Here is a 26558-nt window from a genome sequence, read left to right as displayed (position 1 = left end):
AAATACCTGAATGATCGTTAATCGACGCAAATTTTGAACGTTATTGCTGTTTTATAATAACTCTAATCGAAACGCGTTCTTCAGATGAAATATTGTCATAATCAAAGCTTCAAAATACTCAAATAACAGAAAAATTGGTTGGTAAAGATCTTAATTATTGACGAAAAACGGTTTTTTTTATCATGCCGAACAAAATCTACATAATTCCATACAAACTTCAGGTGCGTAGCGCAACCCCTTTCCTTAGAATAATCTAGCCCAAATTTTGCAGACCTTGTGCTAGTACTTATTTAAATTTATTTAATTTTGTAATTCAGTTCAAAGTTTCTTTTGTGAGATTTTATGTGAACACGGGGTTCGATTTGGATTTTCTAGTGACATTCTTTGAGGTGGAAATTTCAATAAGAGCAGTTTTTTATTAAAATAATTTAATTAATTTTATTTAATAATTTTCTATGAAAATCTTATGATTTTTTTAATAAAAAAAGTGGATCTGTTAAGTTTACCATGTTCAAAGAATTTTTTGAATCTCATTACATTTATTTCATGGAACTTATTTTGTTTGAACAAAAAGCCAGAAAGAAATAGAAGCTACTAGCGGTGTTTTTCATTCTAACATAGATATATGAGGAACTTGATCTTTTGCAATATTTTTATTCAAATCACAGATATCTACCTGCTTTATGATTCACAAATATTCTTTTACAAAATCGATGAGGATTTCATTTGTTTGATAGTTTGTTTATTCTTGAATCAAGCGTTTTTAAGCGCTGTTTTATATGTTTTATTAGAAATGTTTGAAAACAACTGAGTTAATGCAAAAAAAAAATTAGTTTCTTTAAAAACTTGATAATAGAATTCGTTTATTGAAGCACATTGTTGTGTTGAACTTGTATTGAAGAAATACTATCATAGTGTTGAAGTAAAAAGTCTTGAACGTTTTCGATAAAAAGTAAATAAATTTTCGTGACGTCACAACGCATTCTTTACCCGGGTGCAACTCACAACCTGCTAAACCGATTTTCAATCTAAAAATTGCATTAAATTCCACTCAAAAAGTTTGAAGAGACCTAGAATTTTCGACAATATGTGAAATTTCAGTGAATCATAAATTTAAAAACAGTAGAATTTTCGTGACGTCACAACGCTTAAAAATAGATAGCTTTATCAACGATTCTAGAGCTTAAACTTGCAGTGACTGTTATTTATCTTATATAATGCTTGAAAGATGGCTTTTCTACCATCATTTTGCAATAATGTTTTTTGACATAGCTAGGTTTTTGACAGAGTTATGTTATAAATAAAGAATATTTGCAAAAATCAATTTAATTTCATACTAAAATTTTTAAATTTCAACGTTAACATACTCAATTCTATAAAAAGGTAGCTGAAAATTTTTTAATGGAAACGGACACTCAAGAAATAACCTTTCTAACGCTATGTAATTTAGTTTTGGATAATGAAAAATAAAAATCGGTTCTCCAGTTGAGGGGTGCTTGGAATGGGTCCTATATATTTTCGATATGTTTCCGTTGCAAGATTCCCAATTGTTTATGTTTTTATTTCAAATGCCGATCAAAGTGATCTAACAGCGATCAAACAGTAAGTGAAGGTTACCCAATTGAGCATATTTTCAATAATAAAACAAAGTCTATTTTTATAGAATAGGCGATGGAAGCGCTGACGAATTGTGGTGATGGTTTTGCTATAGTTCAACTGGGATGCAGCTTAAATTTCACCCAACTTTTGACAGATCTTACGGATCTTTCTTAAGGAGAGAAAGAATAACTTTTCGATTTCATCGCCAATTGGACACGTTCTAGCGATGACGGAGAATGCATTTCTTGACAAAACAATACCTCCCCTCGGTTCACGGAAGAGGCAAAAGGGTGGCAGTGAGCGAATAATCCCAACCCAACCATGTATAAACACAGAGAGCATAATCGGCAGTCCCATAAAAAAATAGAGAGAACGAGAGAGTAAAGTTTTCCGTTCGACAATCGCAAGAGAGCAACTCACCACCATCCATCCCCCTTTCTCGTTTGGGAGTCGTTGGGTGGAATGGAAGGATGCAAGCAAGGGTTGCAATGGAATGACGCGTGAACTTGCAAGCACATAAAGCTTTGAACTAAGTTAGATAGCTGGATGATGAAGAAGCGGCCGGCCAACGGGAATGTTTGTAGTGGTTTGTGTCGATCCACACCAAGAAGAAGGTCTAGGTCTTATGTACAGCGGGACGCCCCGGCACTACATGGGTGCATATAGGACGTCATCACGCGGTCTAACCATGTGCGCCACCAGCATATTCGCGCTATTTGGATGGAGACGCTCGATCACTTGGTAGGTAAATATACTAGAGCAAATCTTTGGGGTGTTGATTTTTTCTCCCCCCGCGCATTGTGCTGTTTTTATATATTTGGGAGTAGCATCAATCAGGGATGCATTTTGTTTGTATTCAGAAAAAAACTGGAGACTAATTCAAGAGATTGGCCCGGTTGTCGAATGTTGTCGTTGCTGCTGGCTTCCGCGCCTAGGCTTTCGACGAATCGCTCGCTAGGCGTTGAGCTGAGTAGCTGAGTGAGGCGTATTGTGTACAAACATCATTAAATATCGGCGAATTTGCGCGAGCCCGGTCAGTTGAGCGGTGTGGCTCGTCTAAGCAAGTGGTTTTCGGGTTTTCTCCCTCTTCCCGGGCAAGCTTTTTTTCTGCTTCTCCCTTCGGTTTGTGAATTGGAAGCTAGGGAAGTGCGCGCTATTCTGAAACTTAACCATCCCTTGAACTAGTGCTTTTTCGTGCTCTCCTAATTATTTGAGAGAATTTTATTCCGTGGAAATTTCTAAACGAAGAAATTGTGTAAAGCAAGAACAAAATGAATCTACAGCTACCGAAAAACGTGATGAAAGCGGTGAAAGAGCACGCTGCATCCGTTGGATTCAAGGAACCGCAGTTCAAAATCTCGATCGGATCCCGCAATGGGGACAATTTTTCCGGCGACGTCTATCGGATCGTAATTACGCCGAGTGAGCGGGAACTGGAGGATTGCGATAACAACAATTCCGATGGGTAAGTCACGTTTGTCACAAGTGTATTTAAAAAAAAACATTCAATTGCAAAAATGCAGTGGACGTAAACCCCAAAGTCAATGACAGAGCATTGTGAATTGTTTTTTTTTACTTCAATTTCTGCAATTCGCGAATTTCCAATCGGGCATTGGTCTTTTGTCCTTGCTTTTATCAGTCCGAGCCGGATTTTTGGGAATCGTCATCCGAAAGTGGTGTTGTTGCAAGCTGTTATCAAAAATTTTGCGGGTCTTCCAGACAAAGATATCGTAAAACCCGATGACAACCTGGATCGTTGGCTGGCTGAGTGATAAGGCTAACGATGAGTTTTGCCAATGCGATTGTTACTCCAAGAAAGAAGTTAAGTTAAAATATTTTATCAGATGAAAAAAAAAAACCCAGAACGGCAGCAAAACTTTAGAAAGTGCATAGTTCAGGAATATTTAAAAGTGTCTATTAGACAGCCTCAAATTTGTATGGGAAATTCAAAACCTGTGAAATGTTGTGCGCTGCAGGCTAAAATTGATGCTAGGCCTAGTACAAGATCTCATGCCAAATTTGGGCCAGATCGGACCACGGGAAGGGGTCGCTCAACGAGCTTGAAGTTTGTATGGGATTTTAAGACATTTTGTTCGGGAGAAACATGAAAATCCAGTTTTTCATCAATAACTTTGGTTCCCGTCGGCCGATTTCTTTCAAAAACGGGTTTTCTTAAAGCCTAAATTATGACAAATATTTCATCCGAAGACAGCATATCGATAAGAGTTAAGATAAAAAAGTTATTAAACTTCAAAAATGGGGTAACTTTTTTTACGGTGGTATTCATCACTGTTAATGAGGCGTCAATATGTTCGACCGCCCCGACTCACTAACAGTGATGAATACCATCCTTAAAAAAGTTAGCCCATTTTTGAAGCCTTATAACTTTTTTATCTTAACTCTTATCGATATGCTGTCTTCGGATGAAATATTTGTCATAATTTAGGCTTTAAGAAAACCCGTTTTTGAAAGAAAACGGCCGACGGGAACCAAAGTTATTGATGAAAAATTGGATTTCCATGTTTCTCTCGAACAAAATGTCTCAAAATCCCATACAAACTTCAGGCTCATTGAGCGACCCCTTCCCGTGGTCCGATCTGGCCCAAATTTGGCATGAGATCTTGTACTAGGCCCAGGATCAATTTTAGCCTGCAGCGTATAACTTTTTCAAAAGTCGGGTCATTTGGGGCAGTCTAGTGTCTATGAAACATGAGGGGAACCGCTAAACCTCAGCATCAAATTATCATTAGCAAAGTTCTCGATGCTAGTAAATCCAATTAAGAACAATTTCAATTTCCAAAAATTGAAGTTTCAAAGAATTCATTTGTTTTATGGTGTGGCAAGTGATTTGAGATTTTGTAAGGAAATTCAAACCGAACTGATCTTGGATTGATCTTGGTGGCCGGTAGGCTGCTTCACTACAATTTTACTCCTGGAGTTCGAAAGTCCGAACCGTTCTCATAAAAGGAGATAACTTTAAGTCTATCAACTGCATCAAAAAGAAACATTGCTTATGGAAACCTGAAAATTTATGCAAAAATATTCATGAATGTTTCTTATATAAATATGACCGATATCCTGTTCAAATTGAAGTTCTTTGCAAACTGAATGGAGAATTTGTACATTCAATAATTGAAATGGGATTTCGAAGAGCTCAAACTTGACATTTGGGTTTCACTTGTATCGACCACAACTTATTTTTTTATGAAAAGTTTTGGAACCTTCGAACAATTAGGCTGATTTTTCATAAATTGTCTTCAAAAAATGTTAACAAAGTAGAAAGTTTGTGAAAATCGTGATTAACCTAAACGTCGGAATTTTATAATTTTTTTTTTGTTTTTGACAAATCCGCAGCACAGAATAAAGATCGGAAATTTAAAATTTCGATACAGATTCCGGTATTGAGGTATTTCATAGCAATTTTTTTTGTCCACTAGTTGAAAAATTCATTCATTCATTTAAGTATTCATATCTTGCAGATAAATTTGATAATCAACTTAGATTTGCCTCTTTAAGATTTGGATTTTTTCAGCAAAATTGAAATAAAAACATCCGAATCAAATGAATAAATTAAGTTTAATTTTAGATATACTATCCCCAATTGTTTTTTTTTTTCATTTGATAATGATCTTTTTTCATTATTTTCAAATAATTCCAAAATAAAAATATATTGTGGTAATATGTATGCCATAAATGTCATATTTGTAAAGCAGTGGCAAACTCTCAACTTTTTTTTTATGGAAACAGTGATCTAAAATGTTCGTTAAGAGATATACTTTTCTTCTACATTAATTGCTGGTGAAAAATACTCAAGATTGATTTTGTTTTCAAAAAAACGCCTTTACTATTCTATGACAATGGAGTTGTAGACAAACTTTTAGAATCTTTCTTTCCAAACACTTTAAAACTGTGAAATAAAAGAAAATAATTTGACCAAAAAAAGTCATCTTTTATCTTCCAATTTTATTAAATTTTTGCAAAATATTGGGCCCCCCTGGTTAAAGGATGAAGTCTCCTTTAACTTAAAAAATATCGCTATTTTTCCGCTCCACGAAAATGCTTCTATATCGTCTACAGGATCACGTCGTTCATCAAGTGCTTAAAATGTAAAAAGACGCGTTAAGAATAATATGATGAAAACAAGAAATTATTTTCTGTAATAATAATTATTATTTTATGCAAAAGTTTCTAAGAAACTCAAATCCAATCGAATTTGATCGGAGCACTTTGGGGTATTGTGTTATTTAGGTGTGTTCAACAGAACTGAATCGAAATCAATTGATATGGATTGACAGTTGATCAGCTGTTTTTCCAATTGACTTCAATCGATTTCTATCAGGCTGCTGAATGAACGGCCAGACACTAATACTAACGCGCTGTTTTTATTGTCATTTTCTTATTCAGCTATACTCTATGAGGTTTCAGGATTAATTTTCTTATATAAAAGAAGCAAAATCGTAATGGTCTTAAATTTTACTTTTAATTAATTTTTCGATTCCCGATGCGTCTCCGCTAGAATTGAAAAAAAAACTGAGTTTATGATTCGACCCCACAAAAAAGGAAAATGAAAAAAATTACGGATAAAGTATTTTTTAATAAAGATTATTTATTTCTGGAAAATTTTGTGTCTATTTTCCGGCTGGCTATCACAAAATACTGCATCTCTGACACAGCACCGCCGACACCACATCGACCGACATCAATTTCACTGGCACAGCACCATCGACTCAGAATACCTGGCAGACTACGACTTTCACAGCAACACCGACCCAGCATGATTGGCACAGCACCACCGACACAGCATGGCTGACACAGCAGCACCGACCAGCATCGACCAACACAGCACTACCGACACCGACTTAGCACGGCACAGCACCACCGACTCAGTACACGACAGAGGACACCGCACCGAATGACATCACTTTCAAACTTGAATATTAAAAAACAAAACCGAATCAGCTGTTTTTTGACAGTAAACAACTGCATTTGTGTTAGTGCGATAGAAACCGATAGAAACGAATCCTGCTCTCGAGCTTGATCGATTTCGATTGGTTTCGATCGATTCCGATTGGCTTCATTGAACGTCAATTGGATTAGTTTCGATCACAACATTGGCTGAGTGAACAACAATTTACCAATCGAAATCGATTGAAACCGATTTCAATTGGCTGTTGAACGGGCTTTTTGACGATTTCATTACTATTTATTATATATCTAGCGTAACATTTAAAAAGGGCGAAACTAGCAGTTAGCTCGAAACGAGAAAATCGCGTTGGAAATTTCGGAACATCTAATCAAATACTATTTAAAAAATCGATCACTTTTTGTTCAATAAAATCAAAAAAAGTGCATTATATTCACTTATTGTTCGTTGGTTATCAAAATCTTTAACTTTACGAGATTTTCGAGTTTCGCCTTTTAATGTTTTCGATTTCAGTTACGCCTGCAAGTTTCGCCCAATTGATCGGCCGTTTTTGTTTTGGTTTTGAAGTATACGCTCATTTGTCTCACACGCAAAAACTAATTAGGCCGTTTTGTCACACACGGTCAACTCAGTTACGCCTATTGGCCCTACACGAATAGAAAAAATAACCCCATTTTGAATAGGCGTAACTTCACGTTCCAACGAAAATGCATCAACATGAAGTTTCGCCCATTCTAATTTTATCAATTTTTTGAAAGTTTTAAGCGATTTTAAGATGAAACCGCGTTTATTAGGTAAAGTGCAACTGCGTAAATCCGGAATGACCGTTAACTCGATTTGTTTACATTTGGCAGTTTCGCCCTTTTTAAATGTTACGCTAGATATGTCATTACTATGTATATGAAAATCGGGTTAAAAATATTATCAAACGGTTTTGGGTTCCTTTTGGGCCCAATAACTACTGTGCAAAATTTAAATGGACGATTGGTGCAATTTAAATGGACTGTAAAAATTCAAAGTTTTTATGGAAATTAGTATGGAACAGCCTCACTGTTAATCAACTCAAATTCTCTAAGCTGCATCTTAGTGCTGAAGATTTAAAGAACAACTTTGCCGAAGACCGTGAACTTCTAAAATGCGTCAATCAAAAGTTATGATGATTTCCAAATTGAATAATTTAATTTGATTTTTTCGCATCTTTTCAAATGGCACCCCTGCACTGCATGTTGGCACATAGAACAGAGGTCAGGCTGGAGCTCAAAACTTGTGTAAAAATGCCAACCGTAATTTTAAAGGAAAAAATTACTCAGCATATAGCCACTAGATGTCGCTAAAAACAAACTTAACGAAGATTTATTTATTTTCGTTAAACATGCACGCTAAGGTAAAAATCACTTTCAAGCCGTAATGTACAACCTGTCTGAACATTTTTGAATTGTTATTTGGTATTTAACATCCATTGCATTAACTTATGAAATTGAATAAAAAAATAGAAAAGTTTCATTATGTATACAAACGACAAAGTTTTAGATGGTTTACTTACTAACTTGATCGGCAGTTGAAAAGCTATCGATCCAACATTTTAAAGGAATGGCTGTAAAATCCTTATCTTTGTTTGCATTTCACTGTGCAAACTTTATCCAACTTGATGAACTATAATTATCAACAAGAAAAACACAAATTTTCTTCATATATTTTACAGAGGTATTGATAACACGGGTCTACCAAATTTACTTTCTCCGAAATACACATAGTTATGATTTATTTGGAGGCGTCTTAGGTTTTTTTCTTCTATGAGCTCTCATTTTTTTTTTACTTTTGAAGCAAAATAGAAATCCTTGAAAAAAAAATTGTAGACCTAAAAGCCACGCAACGCATCCAAGAAGAATAAAGAAACCTTAATTGATTAGAGGATAACAAATTAATTCAAAATTAGTATTTTTTCATAAAGGTGTGTTGGTTTATCAGTTACAAATGATTAATTTACTAGAAACTAAGGAATTTGAGCATTTCCAAGCGCCTAAATATTAGAATTTAGAACATCAGACACTTAAATATTTGTTTTGAATTGTAGGAAACAAAAATGGTGCTTGCTGTGTAAGTTATAAATAGTATTCAAAACCAACCATTGAATGATTGATTGAATGATTGTATGATTTGAAGTGATGAAAACACTCATTTCAGCTTCAGGATTCAAACCATTCAAACTAGCCAACTTTTTTTTATGCATCGATTCCTACAGTTACATTTTATGTGAGTAAAATGTAAAACTAGTTAATAAATTAAAATTAGTGAGAAAATTGGAGCGTGTGAAACGCAAATTTTTATGTAAACAACAATTTTCGACCACGTGACGACGAAAATTCAAAACATTATCAGGGATGCCAATTTGATGAAAATTTCTTTTTTCCTTAGAAATCTTGAGCCACAATTCGATTTACATTACTTTGTGATATTGAATTCCTTTATTTACGAGCTTACGCGGATTTTCAAAGAAAAAATTTAGGAAAGCGAGGTTTGGGGGTGGTATGGATTCGTAAACATCCGTGGAACACATTCCTTGGTGTTCAACAAGCCGTCTGGAATCCCACAAGGAAGTCATTTAGGCCCGCTTATATTTGTGCTTTTTGTAAATGACTTGGCAACCTGTCTTAAGTCATCAAAGCTTCTGTATGCTGATGACCTGAAATTCTACAGAGTAATTGACTCAATTGTGGATTGTGCAGCGCTTCAAGAGGATATAGAAAGGTTATTGCTCTGGTGTGAAACAAATGCGATGAAAGTGAATGCCGATAAGTGTAAATGTATAAGCTTTTTCAGAACCAGAGCTTCAGTTGCCTTCGACTACTCGTTCCGCGACACTACATTAGAAAGAACAGCCGTGATAAAAGATCTTGGAGTAACATTCGATCAAAAGCTCTCTTTCGCTCAGCATATGGCAACCTGGGGGAGGAAGACTGAAATTCGCTGTATCGTTTTCTGTATCGTTTTTTTACTGTTCGACAAAAACCAGCAATTTTAGAAAAAAAAATTGTAATCGTTAAAATTTTAACTTTAGATGATCAATTTTGTGTAGCGAGTCATGTAACTCAGTTGTTTAGGTGCTACATTTAAGTCTTCTGAGTTAATTGCTGCAGATTCAAAAGTAAACATCGAAATCGAATACAACAGCTAGATTATTCGATACCAGTCTGTCAACTCTGTCGTAAATATCAACTTTGAACTATATAAAATGTTGTTCGGTCCAAGGGAACTACCCAAAATCTAAATCTGTTATTGAAGCTAATTTCAAGAACAACCATTGATCAAACAATTTTTATTTATCATCTTCAAAAACTTCAACGAAATTTGAGCGACTTAATATGCCTGAACATGCAAGAATTTGCCAGAGTGAAACAAAATCTAATTAAATGATTGTTTAATGCAAAACAAGTGCTTTTCAGCATCAAACATGTTTTATTGAAAATCTCTAAATAAGAAAGTAAAATTTTGAACCTTCGCACTGGTCGGTAGATTGATGAGAGAAATTTGACGTTTGAAAGATTTTTTTCTTTTTTTATTCAGTCTTCCTCCCCCAGATGGCAACAACAACAGCAAAGGCTTTCGCTTTGTTCGGATTCCTTCGCCGAAATACTCCGAGTTTCAAAGACTCTTATGCTCTAAAGACTGTGTTCTGCTCGCTCGTACGCAGTGTCTTGGAATACGCCGCACCAGTTTGGACACCGTATCATGCCGTTCACATAGAAAGAATTGAGAGGGTCCAGAAAAGATTTCTCCGTTTCGCATTGCGTCATCTGCCTTGGCGAGATCCCGTTCGATTGCCACCGTTCTCCGATAGATGTGTTCTATTATCATTGACGTCGCTGAGTCAAAGGAGAATTTATCTACAACGAATGTTCGTCTATGATATTATTACGAATGCTATCGATTGTCCGCAACTGCTTTGCTCTTTGAACCTACACGCTCCAACTCGACAACTTCGTTACCAGACTCTTTTCTGGCTACCAAGAAGCAGAACAGTATTCGGCCAAAATCATCCACTACAACGATGCTGCCAAGTGTTTAATGATGTTTCTTATTTGTTTGACTTCAATGTATCCAAAGAAAAATTAAAATGTCTGATTCGTGATGTAACCAAATTTTAAGTCAACTTTATAACCTAATTTAAGATCACGTTAATACCTATGGTCTGTATGACAACCCAGTCAAAGACATCAATAAATAAATATTTGGGAAAAAATTTCGATTTCGAGGAAAAAAGGCTCGGTTTTTACTGGGATATATACACAATTTTGGCGAAATCAAAACCAAATGCTCCAATAAAACTAACGATTTATGATTTCTGCATCAAACACAGAAAACAGACGTACAAGCTCGAACAAAAAACCGTCAAAAAAGTGTGTAAAATTTCAAATGCTATCACCAAAAAAATACGTTAGAAACTGACTGCAAACAGTGCCATCTATTGCGCCGTTCAAGAGTTACAAATCAACTTTAAAGTGCCCAGTTTTCGAAAAGGCGTAATTGTAGCCAAAAAACAAAAATTAGTTCAAAAAGGGTGTTGGGATTTTTACACAAGTTTCGTGGGCTAGCTTGTACGTCTGTTCTCTGTGCATCAAATAACAATTTTTGCTTAATCAAATTGAACTTATAACCATTTTATAAAATTATAAATAAAATCAATGCTACAGAGGTGTTTCGAGAAAAAAAAATTCATGTTCACTCCTGAAACTGATCAGCCCGGTTTTTAATTCTAAAATCTTGAGTAACTATGATTTTGCAAAGATTTCTGGTAAAAATGTCCGGGTTTGTTCTGCCTGGAAAGGTTAGTCATGTGACATTTTGGATTTAGTCACTGTCGCAAATACATATTTCCAAAACCCTTTTAGATTTCACACCCATTCGATTTCCAATTAAAATCGAAAATATAAATCCCTCTAAAAATTAACTTAATTATGATATTGGTTGCGTTTTAGGAAGTTGAGGATTAGTTGCATAAGACCAGGGTTGGCATTATTCATCGTCATTAGTCAAATGACTGTAACGGTTGAGCCTCTTGGTCCGTCGAACTCAATTGACTGTTCGTTAACGACCAGTCACTTCGTATGCCAGTCATTCAACCCCCAGTCGTTTGAAGCTAAAAAATTTCATAATCAAGCATTTTTCAATCGCATTCGAACGAGTCGTCGACCGAACTGAAGACGAAAAAGAAACGCATTTATTATTATTGTTGCTCCTGCCAGCAAGCTCGTTTTCAGTTTTTTATTGCTATTGTTGCTCTCTGCCAGCAAGTCGTTCAATTAGTTGTACCTGCCGTCAGCAGCCGATCGAAGTGTGAAGAGATTTTCCAGTCACTCTCAGGCCTCAGGAGAAATTTGACCATGTGTAGGAGCTTCGCCAGTCGCATGATGGAGAAATGTTGATTGTTGTCGTGCTTTATCCGTCATGCGAGTAGTGAGGCTTCGTCAATTGAGTAAGGTGCCGGTCGTTTGATGAAACAACACTGCATAAGACTGAAAGCAGTTTTTTAAAAAAAACACCTGGCACCCCTGTTCAGTAACGGGGCAGTTCGTTTAGTTTTCGTTCACTTAGCAATCAGCACCATCTAGTGGCTACACGCCGAGTAATATTTGAACGAAGTACTAACGTATTTGGATTCAAATTCTTACACACGTTTTCGGCTCATTTTTGTTCTGGGCCAGACCTCTGTTCTCTCTCTGTGATGTTGGGTATAGGAGCCATTATACGTTGGAAGCTAGCTGGCGTATTTTCCCGTATGCAGAAGTGCTACCCAAAAAAAAAAAAAAAAGATACGAAAATAATAAATTAAATGATTAAATTTGGAAATCGTTATAAGTTTTGATTGAGGCATGTTAGAGGTTCAAGGTCTTCGGCAATCTTCAGCTCTAAGATGCAGCTTGGAGAATTCGAGTTGAGATTTTCTGCCGTAGAATCTAGCAGCGAATTCAACTCGATGAAGTCAACTAAATTGAAGAGCTACAGCTGCTTGACTAGTTTACATCTGACGATTTAGCCTATTGGGAAGGTGTCGGAGAGGTGATCAGAAGATTCGAGTTCGATCCCTGGACGAGGCGATTTTTTCATTTACATTTTCAATGTACACAAACAGCCCAGAGGATAATCCATAATGCGAAATTTCATTTTAAAAAATTACGTTTTTATGCTGTCAGTTTCAAATTATGGCTGAATTTTCGTTGAAAATTCTGGCCACCTATGTTTTAGAGCAGGAATGAGCAACTTCTTTAATCAACCATTCAGCTTTTTTTAATTCCTTTTTTGCGAGCCACTAACATAGTAAAAACAATCTGTAATTTGGTGAATTTCAACGACCTTCAATTCCAGAAAAGTTTGGAACCCGGCACAAAAAGGCTGAGCCAGTTTAAAAAAAAATGGGTGGGGCCCACGAGTCGCTGGTTGCTCATTAGTGTTTTAGAGTATTCTTGTAAAAATTGGTTTTATGGCTAATGGAACGTTAAGCCACTGATCACAGTTAAGCCATGTGGATCTTAAAAGGGACCAACATATCAAACTTTGCTTATCCGCAAAGCGACGCACAGTAACCATATGTTTCTCAATGCCGATCGAAACCGGTCCAATTCAATCTATGCATCTCAGGTGGGTTTTGTTCCATTGTCCAGCCGCAGAAACGCTGTACGTGACGAGAAATTTGGGGTCCCCAAAAATGAAAACGAAAGTCGGACGCAGGACTACTGGCTGTCTGACTGGCTAGCTACATAGTAAGTAACCGTTAACCAGCCGATATGCAACTGTCTCGCGGACCCGTACGCACTTCTTATCCGATGCTCTTTTATTCCAAAAAACCGGTGGCGGCGCGGCGCGTGAAGGTTCCGAAACTGAAAGCCAGTTTCTGAGACCTGTTTGTGTGTAGGTAATGAATGGGTTTTCGTTACGAGTGCCAATTTTTTTTTCGGGCTTGAATTTTGAATTTTCGAACCAGGTCGATGAACTCGTTGCAGGGCTATATGCAAATTAGGCATGCGTGGAGGTTAAGCAACTGTTTCCAAACCGTTTCGTAGTCGAACAAATTATGGTATCGTTCAGGAAAAAAATGCTATAACATGACAGTTGGAAGTACAGAAAGGGAATGGGAAAATGTTAATTGATGAACTATATAGGATTCTCTCACCAAGGTTATCTTACGAAACACTGATTCAAAAGTTGAATTTGTAGTTTGTCTCGAAAATTGTTTTCAAGCTTTAAAAACTGCTTTCAAATGAAATTCACATAAATCACATATGAGAGCTTCTGGCTGGTAACTAAACTCGAGATCTGTTTTCTAACATTCACAAATTTTGAAATTTAAAATGACATTCCATAACCTGTCAAAAAAACTGTTGTCGATAAAGTAGACCAAGGTTTATATGTTTACGCTGGAACTGCATCATCCATCGCTTAAATTATTTATGTCCATCATCAAAATGTTATTTACATTGCTATTTTGAATCGGTCATTGAACCGAAATTTGATTGTCATCGTTAATTCATGCAACTTCATCAAACCGAACCCCCAAAAAAAACGCCAACAGATTCAACTTTTTACAACTGTGGATAGGTCAGTTCGGTTTTGTTTATTTTCGGTCCGTTGTTGTGGCACATGTCTTGTTTGTTGACGTCGTTGACGTCTTACGGCGGGCGTTTGGTAAGTTAAGTTGTGACGAATTTTTCGAGTGAAGCTTTCTCCTGGCTTTGGGAAGAGACAATTGGTGTTTGCATTTGATGTGTGATCAATTTTCGGAATAATGTCGAAACGTTTTGGAAATCGTTTATCGACAAACGTGAGTATTGGTCATGAGTAAATTTTAAAACAATGTCTTCACTTTTAATCCGGTTTGTATAGTTGAGTTCATACTTTTCAATTTTCAAGCCACATCATGTTTCGATAGCAATGGGAAAATATGGGCTAAATACGAAAAAAAATAGCACAAAAAACTCCGATACCACTTGAAAAATGTCAAACTGCTTATACCAGCAACAGCACCTCGGTGATTGTTTATCAACAAATAGGTAATACCTTTAAACAACCCCAACGAGCCCAAATCATATTTCACATCAGCCCCCACCATCGTAGAACGATTCTACGACGAGTGATCGATCGGATTTCGGAAGGTGTTGGCAAAATGCTGACCACTGCTAGATACCTTTCGAGGTATCGGTTTCGGTGGGTATTCCGGTGATGATTTTGCATGTTTTGTTACGTACAAATTTGATTGACGTCTATTTGGACTTTGAAGTAACGTGACGTATGTATGTTGACACTTTGCAAATATAACAGAGGTTTCTTTTTTGTTGGGCACATCAAATAGTTTATTTACTTTTGGCAACGTAAGTTGAAAGCTTCAGTATTGACAAATTCGGTGGTCAATGACTTTGTTACTGCACTAATGCAGCAGGTTGATCGAATCCCATATTACATGGTTTTCCATAATCAACAAATATGAGGCTTTCCTACAAAAAATGAGCCAGTTTCAAGTAAGTCAGCTCCCATGAGAGCTTGTTTATCGAGTCTTTCTTCCATCTTCATAATGTTTTTGTCACGACGGTGCAGAATGACGCACCTCCCCAATAACAACAACCTTCTCACTCGTCATCGATACTTGCTGTCAACTGTCAGCGAAAGGTAACACTAGGTTTATGGATCACCTTGGTCCGAGCGAAAAGCCCCAAAAGGACAAAAACAAAACAACATCACGTTTCGTGTAGGGAAAGTTAACTGAATAGCTAGTGAGAGTAGGAGTGAAAGGTAAAATTAAAACTATTCAGCGCAAGAAGTGGAACATTTAACATTTAACAATTACCTTAATCTAGATTAGACTACTACGATCAGTACGGTTGAGTAAAACATTGCACGAACAAACTAAAAAGTGATTGTTAATTTAGCAGGTAACTTGAGTGCCAAAACGTACACTGAATCCTAACCTAATATGTACAATTTCTACAGTCATAAATAGTACGGATCGTTGCTACTTGCGAGGACAGGCACAGTTACAGTTGAAGGACACTAAACGTAAGTGAAAATCATTACTATAAACATAAACACGAATTTGTAAAATACCCGAACACGAATGTACACACAAGTTAAAAATCACTTAGCCTAATTGGGGTTTCATTTGTCTTCCTCGAAGGGATTTAATAACACAACTGAATAGCAAATAAAATATTGTTATCAAACCGGAAATTAGTTCTTCTGTCTGTCGTTCGCTTACGCAACAGTTTTTTTTTGCATTTTGTGTACTATACAGTGATTGTTGAGCAAGATACATGGTAAAATTGCTCAAATTTTCGAGAGAACATAATGAAAAATCTCAAATGATAGGTTATGTCATATGAGGATGTGCCTAGTAACGACTTTTTCGAATTTCAAATCGCATGTAGTCTAGTCTAAAAAAATTCCTTTTAAGATAAAATGCACGTGTGAGATTCAGGTACTCTGGTTGCGGCTTGAATGTTTTTTTATATATAAAAGGCGGAGAACCTTTTTATATTTATTTCGGAGAACATAACTGTTTTGTTTTTTTTTAATATATTTTCTATTCAACAATGCAAAACTAAATTGAATATATGGAACGTACTGGAAAATTCTCTGGCTACCAATTTTCCTAAGAGCATAACGAGTAGAGTGCTCTCAGATTGCCATAAGCAAATGATCCTATTTTCAGAAATATTGTTCGAGATCGAAAGTTGTTGGATTTTACAGTCGTGTAAAGCTCGGGTGACTCAATATGCATAATTTTTTCTATGAATTAAAAAGAACTTTTTAGGTTACCAGAAGTAAGGAGTCGACAAATGCCATGGTTTTGTAAAATGATCAAGTTTTTTACTTCAATAAAATTAACAATTTCTTGAAAATGGTGGAAACGTCGGGTATTTCAAATACAAATTGGTTTTGATGGTCTTCGGCAAAGTTGTTGCTAGAGAGATTTCCAGTATGAAGAAAACAAATCAAACACTGAATTTTTAGAACAAGATTTGTCGTTTTCAAAAAAAATTAAAATCAAAACCTTAATTTTATTTTAAAATCTGCAAAAAATTCGCTCGTTCATTTTGATGAAAAAAGAAACCTTTTACACAATATGCGTTTTGAAGTTAGGAAGTTAGGAGTAGGAAGAACAGCCTCAAAAAATTTTCCTATAAAATATTCTGAATCATATTATCATCTTTTCTTTCTACATGTTATAATATTTATCAAAATATGAATGCTCAAGTTCTGAACAAAGAAAATTAGAACATTTAAAATGTTAATAGAATTATAATTCACAGCTACTTCAAATCAAAGGGTTATGAAATTTGTGTTTTACAAAAAGGAATTCAAAACTCTCCATATACGAGAAGAATTAAAACATGATTTCTTCCTTGAACTCACTTTATAAATTCAAAGTCCGCGTTTTATGAGTCTGTAAATAAATTTTTAGACTTAGATTTTATTCGTTGATCTTTTTTCTTAGTGACTTTTAAATTTTTCTTTCTCGTAAATCTCGTTTAGATTCTTTGAACTGAAATTCTACGCAATGAAAAATGATTTGAGTTCTTAGTTCAATGATAAAAAAAATTAAATTAAAAATTTGAAATTTTTATTCTGAATTTGATTGATATTTCTAATCAATGTTCACAAACTGGCTTTAGGAATATGTCATTAAATTTTTTTAAAACGTTTATTCAATAGTTTCATTTTCTTTGATATCTCGAACTGAAAATAAGAATTAAAATTTAAAAACACTCTTATTTGTATTCTTAGTTCCGTTTAGGTTTTAAAGCATCTTTGCATGAAATAAAGAAGAGGAGATTTTCTAAAGTTTCCTCCTTTTCCAATTCTATTTTTAGAAAAAAAAAGAAATTCTCATGGAATCTAATCTCTAATCTATTCTTTACTTTTAGAAAAATATCAATTCAATCAATTTAAGGTTGCCTTATACTAATTACCAATAAGACGTTTTCGTGGTATTACTAAAAATATGAAAAGAAAACTTTGAAAATTTTGGAACATATCAAATTTGTCGTCATAATCATCGCTAACACTCGTTAATATAGCCGTAAAATTTACGAACAATATAACGGTTAACAAGGTTACCATTTTTTTTCCTGCACTTAACCGAACCGTTCAAATGCGGGTTGTTTTATCTCAAAACCAGACAATATCCGGGCATTTGATTTAAAAAAAAATTTAACCAAAATCCTGGAACTATCCGAGAAAATTTGGTCAAAGTCATAAAAAAACTCAACAAAAATCGAAAATTAAAAATTTTTGAATCAATTTTTTTCTTCGAAACACATTAGCAGATTTTGAATCGTATTTCAAGATTCTAAAAACCGTTCATGATTATTTTGTTAAAACAATCGTTTTCAAATGCCAAAAATTAAAATAACTAAATTGAAGATTTTTGTTTTACTTGGCGGAAAAAGTTATTGAACTCGGGCAAAATCCGGGTTTTTTTTCATGGCATTCAGGTAACCGGGTCATACCGGACCTTTCTCAAAATCTCATCAAATATCAGATATCCGGGCAATTCTAGGTAAACCAGGAAATCTGGAAAGTTTGGGTAAATCGGTTTAAAAAAATTTTAAGTTGTCTTGATTTTGAAGCAATTAGGTACCTATAGACTATGTTTTTTATCTATAGAGTTGTTTTTGACATTTCTTACACGCACTTGCTGAGCGTGTACAAATGAGACGGGACAATTAACCTCAAAAACTCTCGGTACAAAAAAAGGGCAGCCAGTTGACAAACATCGTCGTTTTTGAGGTTAATTGTCCCAAAACTGAAAAGTGTTGGTGAAACAACCAGCATAATATCACGAACACTACCAGCGGCTAATAAGACTATAGGTGGGAACAAAACTATCCTTGCACGAGTGTGAAAATCACTGCTACATCACAAACGTTCATGAGCGTCTCGACGTTGAAGTCGCCACTCATCGACGACATGCAACGTTTCATGTTATTCAAAAAATCACATTCAAAGCACCCTTTGATTTACGCTTTTTCTTCCTGATGCCTAGAACGGCGAAGCTATGAGTTCTAAATAATAAACAACTTTATTTGCGTCCCAAACATTCTTACTAATAAGTTTCTATGGCTACATTTGGACGCCTAATAGGGTTAGTTGCCCTATTTTGGACCCTTTAAGCGGTGGTTTTAGAATAAGTATGTTTTTCTCATAAATGGGCGTGAGGTTTACATTTTTTAGGAAATTTATTTAAAGTTCATGATCTAATCTGCAAGTTTCAATGAAAATTTTCAACATAGGTTTCACCGTTATCGAAAGATTTGCAAAGATATGGATGATCGAAATTTCCATCTTTGAACCTACTGTTCCTATTTTGGTACCGAACTGGTTCCTTTCATTGGACCTAGACTTAAAATGCCCATAAAAAGTATGGTTTGTCGAAACTAAATTAATAAATTCATTAAAAATTTAATCTTGATTCAAATGTTATCATAAAAAAGTATTACAGATTTTTAACGATTAAAAACATTTCAATTTCTGTTATGAACATCTCAAACACTTTCACTCTTCGTTAGCTTCGTTAGCCATGATTGTGATAAAATGCCAGTAAAACATTATTGTTTTGTCTAAAAATTTGTGATTTGATCATTTATTGTAATGAGGAGCTTAAACTGCGCTGACTTGAACATTTTCATGGAAGACTTTGAAATAATTTTAAAGTTTTGCAAGTTTCAGTGGGGAAAACCCACCATTTTGTCTAACTTCGATAGTCTATTTTATAGAAAAATTATTCAAAAATGCAACATTTTTGTACCGATCTTGAAGAGCAAGAATCCTTCTACAATAACATGTTTTCAAAGTGGAAAATTTCCAGCAGATTCTTCGAATTATCAACGAAAAAGATAAGTTTCCTAGTAAATTAACAGATTGTTCGTGATTGTGACGTCTCAGCCTGTACCAATACTAGAGTAGGGCTGCCTTGGCACTACCTTCTTTAAATATTCCTTGGGGTGCCATGACTTTTATTTGATACGAATGAAAACTAAAAATTTATTTTAAAATTCCACAAAAACATTTTCGAAATATTTAATATCTTCGTCATGTTCTGCTCTGCGCGAAAACGAACACATGAAAAAATTGTATGCAAATCGAATAATCCCTGCAAGAGTAGATCGTGTACGACGTACACTGTACGTACATATTTACCCCTTCATCTATTATATAAAATTCTCTTGTAACGGTGTTTGTAGTACTACTCCTCCGAAATGACCCAAACGATTCGAATGAAATTATTTTTAGAATATTCTGTAGCCATGCGAATCGGTTTATATCGAATAAAAACAACACAAAGTCGCATCAATTGTCCGTAATTATTAAATTTGTAGTTTTTTGAATGAAATGAAAGTCATGGCTTCCATTTTTTCGAGATTTTTTTTTTCCTTTGGGCGGTTTGTTTTTCGTCTCCAAGGTCGAGGCGTCGCGACCTGACGTCGTTAGAAGATAGTAACTATGGCATAGCATACTGATCAGTGAGAATATTTTGGCGCGTATTTCTCAATCAAGCATATTTTCAATGCAAGTGGTGGCGATAGGATGCCTTGATGTGATTTTTTTTGTTCTTGATTCCTAGCTCACATGGTTATGAATGACGCCTAGATGTGACTCAGGAAGACATTTTGCTGATCGAATAAAACATATAATATTTGTTTTGCCAAAATCTGAAATTGTAAAGTCAGGCATCCATTTTTAGAGATTTTCTTTTCTTCGAGGGGTTTGTTTTTCGTCTCTATGGGCGAGGCGTCGCTAGCAAACGTCTTTGCATGATAATAGTAACCAAAGCATACTGTTCATTGATCGCTGGAAAAATTTAAAAATTAGGCGCATATTTCTCAACCAAGAACCTATATTTCTTATGCACGTTGGGGCGATATGCAACCTAGATGTGGTTTTTCCTTACTTATTTGTACACAGCACATGGTAATAAATAACGCCTAGATGTATAAACGATTTCAAATATTAAAACAATTTTTAATTCGTGTTAATTTAAGTAGTAAATTGTTGTCCAAAAGATATGAATTTGGTAATGATAAATATAAAATAATGACACTTTTTGGACGTTTGAAAATAAGAAATTGGGAAGCTTTACATTCAATTTCGTATAATCCGATAGCCTAGAACGCTGGCACATTAACTGAACGAGAGTCTGTTCTTTGAAATAGATTAGATAGGATTGAAGTTTTTAAAGGCCGAATGAACTTTTTGATTTTTTGCAAACGTAAGTTGAAGTTATCAATAAAATAATCTACTTTTCTATAAAAGTGAGGATATGAATTTTCCGGAAGAATTTTCAATTAAGAAAGTAAACTAGAGCAAGTGCAAACTTTCAACTTTTACGAAAAGTGTATACATTAATTCTTCATCTAAAAATTGTTGGGCCCAAAAAAAAATTTGATTGAATAAACTTAAAACTTTTTTTAAAATCATTCACCAAAAAACTGTTTACACGTTTACTGTTTGTTTGCACACACAATTCAAGTACAAACTTAACATGAAAAGTGTGTTTTTGTTTTACATATTTTGGCTATATAGAAGAGACTTTTGATTCACTTTTTTGTTGAAAAGTTTTTTTGTGATTGATATTCCAGGGGCAGCAGATTTTTATTATAAACTTTTAATATGACTTGAAAGTGTCAAAAATAATTTTAATTCCTGTAATTTCTTAGGTGGAATAAGTGAAAACGCGCCATTTAGCTATGAAACATCTACAATTTAAGAATTTTATTTCCAAAATGGCCAGAAAGGATATCCCGAGTGTTGAATCTGAAGCGGATATTCAAAATAATTGTAAATGTCTTTGTTAATCGAGGTCTTTTGGTTGAACAGCATTCAGTGAAATTGAAGTACCAAACATTAATTTATTCCGGAGAAAACTATATATCAATAAAAGTTGATAAAACAGACAAACAAGAACAAGTATTAAATTCATTTTAACGTCTTTTCACTGACGCATCTGAAAAAGACCTATGTGTTATCACTTTCCCCAATAAATGATACAAATGTACACTTCGATATTTCTTTTTGTCAACATAACTAATATTTTTTTTGAAAATATGATTTTTTTCAGAAAATATGAAAGTTGAACTGTGGTGATATTCGTTTGCATTTGCCCCTATGTTTCATTTTTGAAATGAACTCACGAAACCATCAAAGCCTGAACAGATTATTTCATTTCGATCTATTAAATTTTAAAAAATCTGCTTTTCAATTAAATGTTATTAATCTTAAAAATATTACATAATCCTAAATGAAATCAAATGAACTAATTTGCATTTGTTGCTTGAATAAAAAAAAGAAATTTGCAATTTACAAAATCGTCAGATTTATTGCCATGACAAATGCTGTTTGGGAACATTTTAAGTTGAAATGTGTAAAGTGTGTAATGTGTAAACTTAAGTATCAGGCGAAACTTTTTGGAAATGATTTTGGTGAAAATATGGATTTTTATTCAAACTGCTTTGAAGCATGAGGATGATGAATAAAAAGCTGTTTGAAAATGGTTAGTAAAAAATCTTTTCTTATGTGTTTCAATTATTCAGCTCTTAAAAATACACCATCCAAAACTAATTGGGAGCTGAAAGCGCTGCGTTAGACAAAATATTCGGAAAACACTTCAAAAATTTTCCAAAGATTCATAAGCAATATATTCCAATAAATGAGATACTTTTTATTTCGGTTTAAACCTTATTGTGAACTCGAACAAAACGGAATAAATCACTAAATGGAATACAGCAAATGGAACATACATATTATCAACATACAGTTATTTATGGAACAAGTAACAAAAATTGGATTTTAAAAGACCCGTTGAGTTAAAATTCTATGGTTTAATTTTGATAGAATTAAGCAGGACGATTCGAGTAAAGGGAAAGAAGGGAAATGTAAAAAAAAACTAGGAAAAATTGAAAATGGACGCCAAGTTTAACATGGTAAGACGAAGTTTACCGGGTCTGCTAGTTTTTCTATATAAGGCTAGCTGACCCGGTGTGCTTTGCTACACCTTCCAAAATTTTATGAAATTTGTTAAAATAATTGAATTTCAGTTTTATTCCTAGACAGCGTTTCAAACCAAATATAAACATAACTCAGAAGCAAATGCTTTAAAAAGAGAGCAGCAACTAAAGTTTCTAACCCCAATACAAAGATGTTTTAATAGTATTTTCGTAGAATTGATCTCTAAATTTGTTTTTCAAGGAAATGGTTCATTCTGGTTAAAAAATTTCTGGGAAATGGTTCATTCTGGGAAAAAAAATTCTGGTAAATGGTGCTTTCAGGGAAAAAAAATCTGGGGAAGTGGCTTTCTGGTGATTGAAATTCTGGTGATTTTTCATCCTGGTCAATGGTTTTCGGGAGAATGGAGTACAACCGATCCGGGCTATTTTATCTTTAAACATTGAAAAAATCCGAACATTCGATTTCAAAGTTTACAACCCAAAATCTAGACAATAATCAGGCAAATTAAGGAGATCTTAAATTAAAATCAAAATAAAAAAAAAATAGAAAAATTGTTTTTTCCATCGAAACACATCAGCCAGTTAATTTGGATAAACTATTATGCATGCAGAAAAAATCCAAAATATGAGCGCTAATTATGTTTAAAAAATTGTGTTGGACGCAAAATACATAATTGTTATCACGCAATTTGAAATTTGCTTTGTTGTTTTGGTGAAATAAGGTGAAATCATTCGAGCAAAATCCGGGCAAGCACGCAACCTTAGGGAGTCTAATCCTATTGAAAATTCGATATTCGAGACTAAGGACTGTGCTCAAAATTCATACACCAACTTTTTTTGTGAATAACTTTTGATAGCGTTTTTCAAGTACAGTCTTTAAATATCTATCAACAGAGAAATTTTTGGAAATCTGAAGTAGAATTGTAGACCTGGTATGAGATTTTGAGGTTTTGGCTTTAGTTCTGAGTCGAGATTGTTATTGTTGATTCACTTTTAGTCGTACATCAAAATTTGATTAAAAATTTAAAATTTTGAGATTAGAGAAGCACATTTTGCATGTAATTTTTTGGACCCTTATGGGGGGGGGGGGTTAAATCCCAAAACCCCCCTTCCCCCGTTCCTGCACCATTCGATCTGCCATCAGTATTTCAAGAAACCATTCCATTTTTTTGAGTTAAGGTAAGGGGGGATGATTACTGAGGAGTGTTGAATCTTGAATATTGTACGCTTCAACTAAAGAACATAAAATAAGCGCGATCTCTCAAGATATGTTGGAAAAGTTATTTTTAACGTCATTTTGTTTCAAAAACTTTCCTAAATCAATGTTTTTTTTAACAAATGCGAATTTTGAAAAAATGTCTTTTTTATACTTTTTCATATTTCATGTCGAGAGTGTCTAACGTGTGACAAAAATTATTGATTTTTTTTTTTTTGAAAAAAGAAGAACATTTCTATTTGCAAATTGGGACAACCATTTGCGACATTTGATGCTAACTACCGATAGTTGTTTCTGTTATAAGAAAAGCGGATTTTCTGCATTTTTCTTAATACAAAACATATATGTCGTATAATCAGAGATTCACTCATACACGTCTGTCACTCACAAAAATAGACCAATGACTGACCTTGTTTTGTTTGTTTTGCCTAGTGTTGCCAAAATAACAAACGTTGCCATAGATTTTTTTTTATTTTATTATTTTCAGTGTTGCCGTACAACTATTTTTTAATTTTATTTTTTCATTAAATTTGATTTATTTTCTGCACACCCTTCATCTCATCTCTGCAATATACACGAAACATATTATAAACTTGAAGTAATAATCAATTCCCTTAACTCAATTCCAGCGCCATCGTCGCCGTTCCCAAGGTCGTCAGCCTGATCGCCAAGGTTGCCCCAACGACGCCGCTTCGACGCAGCCTCTACAACAGTTCCGCTCACTTCCAGCGGGAAAAGTACATCTTCGACATCGTCCTTCCAACGTTCGAAAAGTTTCAACAAACCCGTGGCCTGAAACCGAGTCGCCTTTTCAACCACTACCCTCGGGTGCTGGCAGCTGATACGACCGAGGGTCAGGAATTTATATTGCTGAACGATTTAGTTGCCGAGGGTTATGAAAATTTCGTACGCACAGAACCACTGGATTACGATAGTGTGCGGCAGATTCTAACTGATTTGGCACATTTCCATGCGATTTCTTTCGCAATGAAAGACCAAGCGCCTCATATCTTCAACCAGATTGTCGGGCAGCTGAGGGAGACTATTTTCGTGGCTCCATTGCACCCGGATTTCGAAGGATTTCTGCAACGGCAGGTGGGCTATGCGATTAAAACCTTGGAACAGGAACCGCTTGAAGGTGACGAGGCTGTTATCAAGAGGTTGTTCCGCTTCCGGGACGAATATGGAGCAGCGATGGTGGAGTGCTGCTTGAATCGGGAGGCTGCCGTAGTTTGTCACGGAGACTGCTGGATCAGCAACATCATGTTCCGGCGGGAGGTTTGAATTTTTAAGTTTGGAATTTTGAGGTCGGCTTTAATTTTGTGATTTTGCTTTTTTGCAGACAAAATTGCATTCGACGCAGCTAAATTTCCTGGACTGGCAAGTTTCCCGGTGTGCTACACCGGTAATTGATCTGTCCTACTTCATTTTTTGCTGTACCGATGCCGAGCTGAGAAAGCGTTTGCCGGAGCTGATCCAGGCGTATCACAGTGCCCTCGTGGAACGGATCGATGAACTGGGAAGCAACGGGCAACTGTTGTTCCCATTTGAATGTCTTCAGAAGCACCTGAACAAGTTCTGCCGGTTCGGATTCGGTAAGTTTGAGGAATTCAAGTTTATGAAGCATGATGAAAATGTGTGATTTTATGCACTTCAGGAATGGCCCTGATGTCCCTGCACTCGACCTGCTGCGTTGACATGCCGGATGTTTCGGCTGCCCTGGAAAACGAGCTCAAGGATCTGGACAAATTTGCCGTGGAGCTGCTGTACAATCCGCTCTACATCGAACGGATGAAGGGCGTCTGTCGCGATATGGTCCGGATGGGTTACCTATAAAGTAGTCATGCTCTGGCCCTGGCGAATGTATAAAAAAAGTAGGGATAGTCCTCGAGTACTTAGTCAGTATTCAATAATCAAAGATAAACAACAAAACACAAGCCATAGTAATAAAGTCGTTGTAAAAAAATCAACACACAATTAGAATAAGTACCTGCTTTAAACGAAAGCAAAAGTTAAGCCATGAAGAGACGGATTAATCCTTCACTTTTTAAATCGCAATTATTGTGCCTAAATTGAATTGGTGAAAGCTTTTCCTAGCACAAAACAAAAGGGAAAACTGTGTTCATTAATTAATGCTTTCTAAGCAGAAAACATGCCTAACTTATTGAAGCCTTAATCATATTGGTTCTAAATTCAACAATTGAAAAGCAAAGAAATAACTTTGATTATAAGTCGAGCTTATGGAGAAGCACTCTTTACAAACAAAAAAAAAAAAACAAACAAAAAAACACACCGAATAAGTGTTCAATTCTCTTATAAATTTGTTTTTAATTTAAATGATTAGTGAAAGTTGTCAGTTTATTTGTACATGTAGGTATGTTATTCGATTTTAATTTTAAGTTAATCAATTCTTTTTACACTGTTGTATCAATTGGAGGTAAGTTGAAAAGATTTACAAAAAGATAACGGTTGGAAATCCTGAGGAAGAAACGGAAAATTGAAATAAAATCCATTTTTGTGTAAATTATTAGCATTTCACTTCCTAGGTTGAGATTCAGTAGTGTCCAATCTCTTTAATCTTAAGAAAGAGGAAGTCCGATATTTGTCCATATTTGCAAATAGAAATGTTCTTCTTTTCTAAAAGAAAATCATTAAGTTTCATTCTCTACATGAAATATGCAAAAGGTTACAGAAGACACTTTTTAGACAACAAAATTCGCATTTGTCTTTTTACAAAGCATTCATTTAGCAAAGTTGGTAAAACAAAATGAGGTTGAATATTATTGTCGTTTGCGTGACAAAATGGAAACATATATACAATAAATAA

The 26558-nt window shown here is 35.0% G+C and overlaps 1 protein-coding gene across 2 annotated transcripts; it reads left to right on the top strand.

Moving 5' to 3' along the window:
• Positions 1–1812: 1812 nt before the first annotated feature.
• On the top strand, positions 1813–26558 carry LOC129756254 (uncharacterized). Of its 2 annotated transcripts, none has more exons than XM_055753061.1 (4): positions 1813–2340; positions 24361–25009; positions 25074–25326; positions 25389–26558. In XM_055753061.1, exons 1-4 carry the CDS (start codon positions 2174–2176, stop codon positions 25565–25567), a joined length of 1248 nt encoding a protein of 415 aa, XP_055609036.1. In that variant the 5' UTR covers positions 1813–2173; the 3' UTR covers positions 25568–26558. The 2 variants fall into 2 exon arrangements, with proteins under 2 accessions (XP_055609036.1, XP_055609034.1); XM_055753059.1 differs by lacking the exon at positions 1813–2340 and adding an exon at positions 2477–3064.

This window comes from Uranotaenia lowii, chromosome 3 (genome assembly GCF_029784155.1).
Source record: "Uranotaenia lowii strain MFRU-FL chromosome 3, ASM2978415v1, whole genome shotgun sequence".
Classification (NCBI taxonomy): Eukaryota; Metazoa; Arthropoda; class Insecta; order Diptera; family Culicidae; genus Uranotaenia; species Uranotaenia lowii.
The sequence above is the reverse complement of the archived record's forward strand: the minus strand, read 5'-3'. Positions and strand labels throughout refer to the sequence as shown.

Bases quoted from the DNA above. Each gene is read 5' to 3' on its own strand.
- LOC129756254 (XM_055753059.1), top strand. From the start codon at position 2,871: ATGAATCTACAGCTACCGAAAAACGTGATGAAAGCGGTGAAAGAGCAC. The intron at 3,065-24,360 runs GTAAGTCACGTT...ACTCAATTCCAG, and splicing joins GATAACAACAATTCCGATGG to CGCCATCGTCGCCGTTCCCA. The intron at 25,010-25,073 runs GTTTGAATTTTT...GCTTTTTTGCAG, and splicing joins ACATCATGTTCCGGCGGGAG to ACAAAATTGCATTCGACGCA.